This window comes from Rhododendron vialii, chromosome 12a (genome assembly GCF_030253575.1).
Source record: "Rhododendron vialii isolate Sample 1 chromosome 12a, ASM3025357v1".
Taxonomy (NCBI): domain Eukaryota; kingdom Viridiplantae; phylum Streptophyta; class Magnoliopsida; order Ericales; family Ericaceae; genus Rhododendron; species Rhododendron vialii.
The window spans coordinates 28934569-28945000 of NC_080568.1; the positions used below are offsets into that span (position 1 = coordinate 28934569).

Consider the following 10432-nt stretch of genomic DNA (forward strand, 5'->3'; position numbering starts at 1 on the left):
TCTCGCTCCGATGATCTGAATTGTTCACTTTGTAGAACTCGTCGAGTAGAACAACTCTGCATAAAATCAGCTTAATTGGATATCATTAAGTACCTAATCGGAGCCTTTTAATCTTAAAAACAATGGATCCGAAACACTGGATCAAATCCACTCTAACCCATGGATTAAAAGTTATATGGGCTCCGATCAGGTACTTAATGATATCCAATTAAGCTGATTTTTTGCATAATAGTTCTACTCGATGAGCTCTACAAAGTAAACGATTCAGATCATCGAAACGAGACCGGAGTGGGCCCCAAAATTGGGCTTGGGGACAGCAGCCCCCGCGTCCAGGTCAATCAAAGGAGTTTTACCTAAGGACCAGACTAATTTTTCTTGAATTTTAATTTCTCGGAATATTGAATTTTTGCCGCATGGGAGTTTTTGGAAAAATCTCTCGAAAAAAGGGGATTGAAAAGCTTCTTGGAACTGAACCAAGCTATATAGCAAAAGTAATTTCTCTCTGGATTTTATAATTACTTGAAAACAAACGCATGAAACACTTATTTGATCGAGGTGTGCATAAGTTAGTTCGGACGCACTGACTTATTGAAAAACACGATCCTAAAATTGTTCTGCGTCTAATTTTAAACTCCGACCGGGTTACTTTCCATGCGTTTCTTCCTTGGAGAATTGGTACCCTGTCACTTTCCAAGGTCTGGAAAACTACTGATGCAACTTGCAATGGGAGAGCCCTTTATGTCTTCTCCAAGGTCTGCATAACTACTGATGCAACTTGCAATGGGGGTCCTTTACGTCTTCTCGTATCTTGTTTCCAAAACAGAAAAAAAAAAAAAAAAAAAAATCATTGAGTGCTCCTCACGAGAGGCACTATTTGTAGTGCCCATACCCCATCACATTTTTTGTGAGATCCGTCACTAGGTACGCGTACGTATATGAATCACAAGAATATGCGGTGTTGAGGGTGTTGGAATACTACTTGACGGTACCCGAAGACCACATAATGAACATTGCTCTATTTTCTCTCCCGGTACTTCAATTTGTTTGGCTTTGCAAGTGTACAATAGATGCTCATGCTACTAGCTAGGACATGACCACCCCAAATTGGTACAAGAAATGTCGGGTTGTATAAAGTAACCATCATTGAAGTATCCTACTACAGAATTTGATGAAGCATCATTAAATGGGCAATTGTGTGAAAATTAGTGTCTGGTGAAACTAATGTGGTCAGGGCCAACCTTGATACTATTTAGCAATGTTGTGGCAACCAAAAATCGTAAAAACCTAAATAATTTTTTTAAAAAAGATATGAGATGTGGGTCTCGTGTATAGATAGGAGACACCATCTCATTCGCTAAGTTCATCGATCTTATGTAATTAAGGGAATGCTAGTCTCGTCAAATTTAAAGAGCTTAAAAAATATGGACGCTCACAAGTTTTATCAGATGAGTTGATTTAAAATGAGCTTTAATCAAGCTAATCAGGGATTGACATCGAGTAGCTTAAATTTCATAGACATCACTACCTGAAAATGATTAGCCGAGTGGTAAGCATGGTTTGAAGGCTAACAAGCTGCTTCAAAACATATTCACGCGCGCCAGCAGGATTGTTTCATGTATAATAAATTACAAATCTCGGAGAATCTTTTAATGAGCAAACTCGATTACCTTGGTTCGTTTACCGGCCATACTTTTATACTAACAACCCATACATATACATAAGAGTAGATAAGTTTTTAAATTGCCAAGTGTTGGGTTATTATAAACTCTGTCAACCACTCTACATGTCTGAGTAAAGAGGGAATCAAACACAATGTATCTCTTCTAAAATTGAGCAATAATCTTCTGGACATCAACATTTGAAGGCTTATAATATAAAGTTTGGTCTTGCAATTATTCACATAATTTTTTTGTTGGATGCAATTAATATTCAAATCTATCTTGCTCTTGTTTCCAAAATAGTAAGTCAGAGCAGGTTTCAAAATAATTCATTATCCAACCAATGAAGAGCTGGAATTGTCCAGTGCAAGGAGTGCATGCATGTTACTATATACTGACTACTAGATTTATTTAAAATGACATAAAATTATATCTAAACTTCGAAAATATTGCTTCTACTGATTTAAATTATGCTTGTTTGGAAAAAGTGGAAAGGAAAACGAAAAATGAGAGAAAAATAGAATTGATATATTGGTGTACAACTTAAATTTTACAACCAACAAAACGAAAACTGATTTGTATTTTTTCAGAAAATTTGCACCTTAGTTTTCGTCTTTCCTCCTTACCTTTTTGCTTCAGCAATTAAATCCAACAAGCAAACTCAAAGAGAGAGAGAGAGAGAGAGCGCGTTTTGATTTAGGCGAAAATTATTCAATACTCCTGGAGTAGGAGTATTGTATAATTACTCTGATTTAGGTAGAAGTGTTTCTTTTATAAGTTTATTAAAGTGACCTTTTCTTTTTCTGAACTCAGATATGGAAATAGATGATCGAGGCCTTTTCAGGCAACTTAATAACTGCATCTTTTGTTTTGCTATGCAAAATAATTAATTCATCTTATAGCTAGTAGGGTCCTAATTACAAAAAAAATACCAGTACTTCTTTTCTTTTTCCTTGTTGCTTTTTTTTTTTTAAATATATAGGGAGAAACTTTTATAATTTACTACCTAACATATCCATAAACATGGACCCTATATTATTTTAGTGGGCTTTTTTGTTTATTCATGGACATCATTAATTCGATTCCCTTACCTAAATTATTGTAAGTATCTCCCTTACCTTTTAGTGGGCTTTTTGTTTGTCTAGAGGCATTTTTCGAGATCTTCCCACTCCCTCGATGTACCCTTTTTTCATATTCTTGATAAAATGTTTCTTTGTCAATAAATAAAGGTAACCTTGGAAATTAATGAGTACAAAAGGTTCCTCAGTTTATAGAAATTAAATAAACATCAAATCAATTCATATAGCAACTCATGAATTCAGACCGGCTCAAGCACTAGGCAATAGGGCCTTCAATTTTGAGAGGCCTTTATTTTCATGCATGTATATACACTGCAACTTTCTGCAACTTTTGACTTCTCAAAACTACTACTTTTTTTTTTTTATCCGCAAATTACTTTCACTATTGCTAAATAATTAAAAACTCTCATTCACGTAAAAAGGCCTCTATATTCACATACTGTTATATTTTCCAGATTGATCCTTAATCCTTAATTTCGTAGAATTGATCATTATTGACCGGTTTTTGGCGAGGTCAAATACACACATTCACCGGCGGTTTAAAATCAAACGACGGTGGGTGTATGTCAATCAGTGGATGTCAGACTTGATATAGATGTGTGTAATGTGTATAAGTATAGTTTTGTGTATTGTATAGCTTAAATGGCTAGGATGTTGGGTGCTTCATCCATTTGGTGACTAGTCAAATAGAAATTGGCATTTTCCTAAGCAAAATGGCTTGGGATGACTGGAGATGCTCTCTAAATACAACCTAACAATGCAAAAGCATTATGTACGGACATTCCTTATTGAGAAATTAACCTAATTGTCTTATGCACCAAAGCAGAGGGCTTTTAAAACCTTTTAAATTTTATGATCATATCAATACATATATAAATATGTGTTTCAATCATTATCTATTTAACTCCCACACACCCTCTTATCTATTTAACTCCCACACCCCCCCACCCCTTCTTTGATTATTAAACCAGTCAATAATTGTATAAAGCAAATACAACCAACCAACCAAAGCATATATATATTATGCTTTTTGCTCTCATCATCATGCCAAAAAAGTGTGGCAAAAAATATCTCAAGTTGGAGGAAGGTGGATAGATAATATCTGTATATGTATTTATTTACCTATATAAATACTATTAAATAAGTATATGGATATGTTAAGATATACCCGCATGCCCCTTTGGGCAACAAATAGAAAATAAGATACAACGTACTCACAAAAAGTCCAGCATTTAGATCACTTTTAAGCCACACATTAGAATAGATCAAAGTCTGGCTTCTATGTCGTCCATGTTTGACCTGCAGAGAGCAACGTATGTAATCTCAGACATTCAATATAGTGTTTTTAATAACAACATTTTGTTGAAAGACTGATCTTATCGGGAGGAGTAGTTTCTTTCAAAGAATAATCTTCTTCTTTTTTTTAATTCAAACCATTGATTGTTAAGATAAACGGTCGAGATGAGATTACAGTCTAATTGCAGAGAAGCTGGGATCCAAATAGAAAATATATAACAACATGGCAACAAATGGAATGCATCGGTATCTTAATTAGGTAGCCAAGCCAAGACAAGGCAAACGAGACAGACTGTAAAATTTGAAAATAACCAAGTTAATGGGTTGTGACGAAAGTGGATAAACTATTGCATGCACACCTCCGGACCTTATTTAAAAATAAAATGTACACTACTATATATTGGGCCCTTGTAGTTTTAGTGAGATTTTCCTTTGGTCACCATCATTTTCATTTCATCAATTTAAATCGTATATTTCTTTCCGTTTTCAGTATAGTCCTTCTGTCATCTTCAATTAGCTTAGGGCTGACAAACGAGTTGATATTTTAAGCTTGGTTTCAAAACTCAACGAGTGAGCTATAAAAATATATTCAACCGTGGTTTGCTTACGAGGCAAGTCAATCTTTAACGACCTCAAGTAGCTTGTATTTTGAAAACATCGTAAGTCGAACGAGATGAGTATGTTCAAGCGTGGTTTGAAAGATTAACGAGTTTCAAAACAATTTCGAACTTGATTTGTTTATATAACAACTTGATCTCAAACAAGTTTTCAATGAGTGAACATGAGCTCGACTTTGAGCTATTTGGTTCGTTCATCAGCCCAAATAAGCTCATATGTATTTCACATGAAAAAAGCGTTAAAATTGATGAAATTCTCGCGTGGAATCTCAGTAAAGCTACGTGAACAAATACTGCAATTTACTATTTTCATTTTAGTATTTACATTGTAGAATTTACTGGGCCGACATAAAATTCACTTTTAGCTAGATAGTAGTATTTTTCCTCTCTCTCTCACTTAAGGAAGCTTAGTTGGGGCATTAATTATAATCTAATCTTGTGTTATGAGGTACTTCACATTGTCAACTTGAAAATTCCCTTCCCCAAATGGAATATGAAGAATAAGAAAACAAAATTGACAATAAAAGTAGAGCAATTAGAGATATATATCACAGAAGTCTATACGCAAAAAGCGTGCAGAATCTCTCACTAAAAGTCGGCACACGAAGAGATATAATTCCACCATTTTATATTTATGGATGAGAGAAGCAGTAGCCGACAATGAGAATATGATAATAAAGTTTGTTATCCCCTTTGGCCTTGGGCTTTGAGCATGCATGGAAGAACATTGCATATTGCATCACGTTTGGCAATTTTATGGAGTAGTAGTACTTTTGATTTTCCATTTTAAATATTGGATGCGTTAACCGCCACTCATGTTATTGGTTAGAAACTTAATCAAGTAAAGAAACGTAAAGAGTCGAAAGACTCTTTTTAGAATCGAAAACCCGAAAATCGATAGAAAACAAATTGAAGATCATGACGAATGTTGCATTGTGTACTAACCCCGTTCCATATTTCATAATAAGTACTTAAAAAATTATTTTTAAATTTAAAAATAATGAGTTTAGGAAAATAAATTTTCAATTTTTTTTTTGCAGAGTTTGATAGATCCATATTGTATATTTTTTTTTATTTTAGTAAGCCTATTATTTTTAAAATTAAAAATTGTAAATATATACTTATTTTTTAAGGGGGTAAATTGGAACGGGGCCGCATCCACAAAGGGTTTAGTAACTAGTGTTTTAATTGTGTGTGTTAAGACTTAGCAAACAAAAATGTTTTTTTGTGCCACAATACTAGTATGAATCTTGTAGTGTGCATGTATGCCAAGTTTGTTATGTGCTACTAGCTCACGGTTTGCATGGACGTATATTTTTAGGCATTATTTAATTGAACGCCCACAAAAGCAATATTATAATCGATAATTCTGTCAAGCTAAATTTGTGTTCATACTCTCTCAAATGAAAATTTTCTTACTCACTGAAAACTTAAGAAAATCTACTCTCACAATGAATGAAAGATGTGATATACATTGACTAATTGGTGACTTTCCGAATAGTCACCAGAGAGGAAAAAACACATTTGTTCATAAAATGACACGTCTGTCTATGTATACAGCAAACATGCGTTAATAAAAATTAAAACACGACTCTAAATCGAGTCAATTTATATTCACACTCGTAAAATATTATATCCTAAATTGAGTCAATGTAGATTGAGTATCGCGGTAACTGGAGTATTAAAATTCACTAGCACTTTGTATAAATTTAGGTCAAGAATAATTCCTTGAATCTTTATTAAGTATCTCATGAAATCAACAATCTGTACTATTATGGAATTTTTAAATTTTTTTTCATAATATTACTTTTTAAAATTTTCTCGTCGAGATAAGCAATAATACACAAAAACGAATTGATGAAAAACTAACAAAAGGTTTAAAAAAAATGATCATGAAAAATAGAGTAAACAGTAAAAACTCAGCCTTACCCTTTTTGGAACGGAAAAACACAGGCAAAAGTAAGACTGTACGGATGGAAGCATTGAATTTAACAGTTCAAGGTTCAAAGCGAAAGAGACCCTTTTCATCTCCATCTTTATCTTCATCTAATATGCGCTGGGATATGCTCTCTCTCTCCTCTCTCTCTCTCTCTCTCTCTCATCTTGACCCCCGATGATCTTACATCACGTTAGAGGATCAGTTATTATACTAACCACGGACAAAAAGATCATTGACCTAAATCTTTCCCTTTCATACGTCAAAAAGGTGTCAGGCTGTTACAAAAGATTACTACTAATAAGTTAAATTAGTACATTGAACCTAGAATCGTTGCGCTAAATAAAGACAATTGACGTCAGAGTGATTCTGTCCACACCCCATTTCCGTGTCCGTTGAGGTGTGCGTGGGTTGGTCAGACGGGTTAATCGTGTATTTTTTCAATCAAATTGTATTTGGCGGGTTGATTGTTTTTAAACTCGTTGCCAACTCACCGGCCTTTAAAAAACAATAGGTTGATTGAATTTTTTTGGCAATTTCAATTCATCGGGTTAGACAGTTTAAGCGAATTGATAAAAAAAAAATTTCGCTAGTAGAAGAAATCATGAACCCAATAGTATTATACCAGTAGCTAATAGCCAACGTCGACCCAATAAAAAGAAGAAGAAGAAGAAGCCAACATAGACCACACATACATACAGTTCATACAAGGTTTGGAATTTCCCTTGTTGATAGGTGGGGGTAATAAAGTGTGATAGGGCGCACCGGACTCGGAGATTCTGCAGGGCAAATCTCAGTCGTCCATCAGTGTTTTTAACGATCTGAATTCAAATGAAATTTTTTCGAAGAAGAGTTACGACTGTGATACACCTTACACACTTTTGTAGTGCACCCTGAATAATAGGGTTTTCGGTTCTGGGCGCACCTTAGCATTGATATGGTAATATCATAGTGGCCATTATTATTTTACATATGAACATGCATGTTGGGTCGAGTTAAGGTGGGTTAGAGAAATTTTATCTGGACCAAAGCCGACCCATAAATTTTGTGATTTACCCGTCCAAATGGTTATAGACGTGGTTAAATTAGTGAGTAATAATTGACTGTTTAGACTATGGTTAAATGATTATAGACTTGGGGTGTTTCTACTAATGAAAAACTTTACAGTAGTGAATAAGTTGCTGAGAAATGCCGAGTTGTTTTCACTAGTAAATAAATTGTAAACGTGTATGTGAGTGAAAAAATTATTGAGAAAGAAGTTGTTGCTAACAACTTTTTTGTTAGTATAAACGAGATAATAAAATGCTGAAACTTGTTGATCAGTGTGAACGACTTGAAAAAAAAGGCCTAAATTTTTACCCTTTTTCCTTGGTGGAAACATCCAAGTGGTTAAATTTTAATGAGTAATTGACTGTTTCAGCCTTCAATCATCAGTTGGCTTGACTATTTTGCCGACCATTTACATGTTGATGGTCCACAAGTAATAGGTTATAATCCATTAGCTCAGCTCGCCACCCATGCACGCTCGGCTGATCATGGAGTCAATTCTTATTACGGTCACACAAAGATATCCATACACTTTGTCCTAGACTTGACAAGCGAGATCTCTCGATCTGCGAGTGTAATAGCAACTCAAACACATAAATTGTCTCGTTCGATCGTAATTCAGGTATTGTTCGCTTCTTCTTGTTACTCTGAGAAAGGCGCCCGACGAAAGTGTCGCTAATACATTGTGATAGAGCGGGTCGTTGGTTGATGGAGGATGAAAACAGAAACATCCTTATCTTTCACATCATCCTTAGGTTTATGTAAAATTAAAAGTGGGATAAAAAGACATTTACCATCTCCCATCAATTACACAGACTTTATCTGCTTCTTCGTTTGCTACTACTAATAATCACCAAGGAAATGAAAATGACATGTTAGGTATGGCGATACGCAGCATTTTCTTTTTGAGATACTGCACCAATGGGGGATTGGACACCTCAACTGAGAAGGAAAATGTTGTTGCAAAACCAAATTTCACTGGCTCATAAAGTTCATTAACCACTTTGGAGTCCTTTTCAGATCCCTCTCATTTTCTGTGTTACACAACAGAAAAGAAAGCTTTCAGTTGCATCACACACTTTTACACCTCTATTTCTCTGCACCTTCCAATATCTCTATCTGGGGATCAATCCTTCTGCTAATAAAACTCAACTAAATAAATTAAACTACTCCAAAGAACCCATAAATAGTTTATCGTCCGTACTCTCTCTCTCTCTGGTCCATTATTTGTTTGTTTGTCATCAGCCTGAGATTAATTAATAGAGAGTGATTTTGGCACTCTACATTCAGCCATTAACACTTTACCTTTTGTCTCAGTCTTATATGAAATTAGCATATTACCCTTTATTTTGTTAATTTTCATCTACTTTAAAAGATATTGAAGTAATTTTAAATAGTAAAAAAAGACAAAAAGTAGAGGGCTAATAACTAAAAGTGGAGTACCAAAATCAATTTCTTTACTTTATTTATACTTACTCAGCACACACTATCTCATTCACGCGTAGCATCCCTCCGCTCCACTCCTCAGTTTGTTTTCTTGAGGTTCTCTTTCTCTTTCTCTCTCTCTGCATTCCTTTGCTTGGCTCACTTGGAGTCTCGTTCAACCTTCCGTCTACATTTGAAACTTCTCTTTATTTCTGTCGTATACATCAAGGTTATATATGTAGTAGTCGAACCTTTAGCTTCCCAAAAAAGGGTCTTTTGTTAAATAATGTAAGTTTGGATTAGGTTTGTCTCCATTTTGATCAATGCCCATTTGTTCTCAACTGATCTGAAACATTTCCGCTTGGATTTTAATCAATGGGTTCTCGCTAGTCTCTTTGTTCCATCCATGAACTTTGTGATTCTAATCCTGGACAGATATTTGTGCACATTTTCATGTAGTTTATTGGAGGGTTTTCTTGTGTTCCATTCATACCCATTTCTTTGAACTTGTTCTGAAGCAGATGAAATCCTATTTGGGATAATGGGTATCCGCTAATTTCTTGCTTTCTTGGTTTCTGAATCTTCAGCTCTTATTTTCCTCGAATTTTGGCATATCAATTCAGACCATGTAGTTATTTTTATCCTCTTTAGCATTTACTTCTTTTTTTAGTGCCTTTGGTAGGAATTAGTTCATGAGTAGAAGGCCTTTCAATTATGTAAGCAAAAGGGGAGAGGTGATGGATCTGATCTTTGCTAAGCCAACTTGTAGTTGAGAGATCTGAGCAAATGGAGAGTGTCTGTTTATGCCGTTAGTGTTTCACTATACTAATCAACTAATGAATTCAGTTCGTTAGTTTCATTTTCTTATACAATGGAAATCAAGTAGTCACAAATGTTGCAGGGAATCAAATTGGCTTTACCTGTTTTACAGTGATAACTAACTGAATTTTTTTGACCTCATAACTCCATTGAAATGTGAATTTGCTAACTGTATACGTATCAATTCATGAGCCTCATTTGGGGTCAATATCCTTCATAAACATTGAACTCCTCAGTTAGTGGTCGTGTTTCTGCCCCCAGACTTTCTTTCTTAAGTTTGGGTTATGCAAATCTAGTTACCATTGTAGGCCTCTCAAGTCCCTTGAACCTTTACCTGAGTTTAGTGTCGTTTGTGTCAGTCGCATCTTGTCCTGGTTTTGTTTTTGTGAATTCCTCCTTGTTTGCCTTATTTTGAGTTGTCATGGAAGAGACATTTGTTCCTTTCCGTGGAATCAAGAATGATCTCAAAGGAAGACTGCTGTGCTACAAGCAAGATTGGACTGGTGGATTACGTTCCGGTATCAGGTGTTTCTGAACCTTCCGTTAGCTCATATT

At 35.0% G+C, this 10432-nt stretch overlaps 1 protein-coding gene across 1 annotated transcript in view; it reads left to right on the plus strand.

The window, feature by feature from the left end:
• Positions 1–9118: 9118 nt before the first annotated feature.
• Positions 9119–10432, plus strand: part of LOC131310201 (probable boron transporter 2) — a 6086-nt gene continuing 4772 nt past the window's right edge. Inside the window, exon 1 of the mRNA XM_058337107.1 lies at positions 9119–10402. Coding sequence (XP_058193090.1) covers positions 10299–10402 — 104 coding nt within the window. The 5' untranslated portion in view covers positions 9119–10298. The remainder of the gene's footprint in view (positions 10403–10432) is intronic.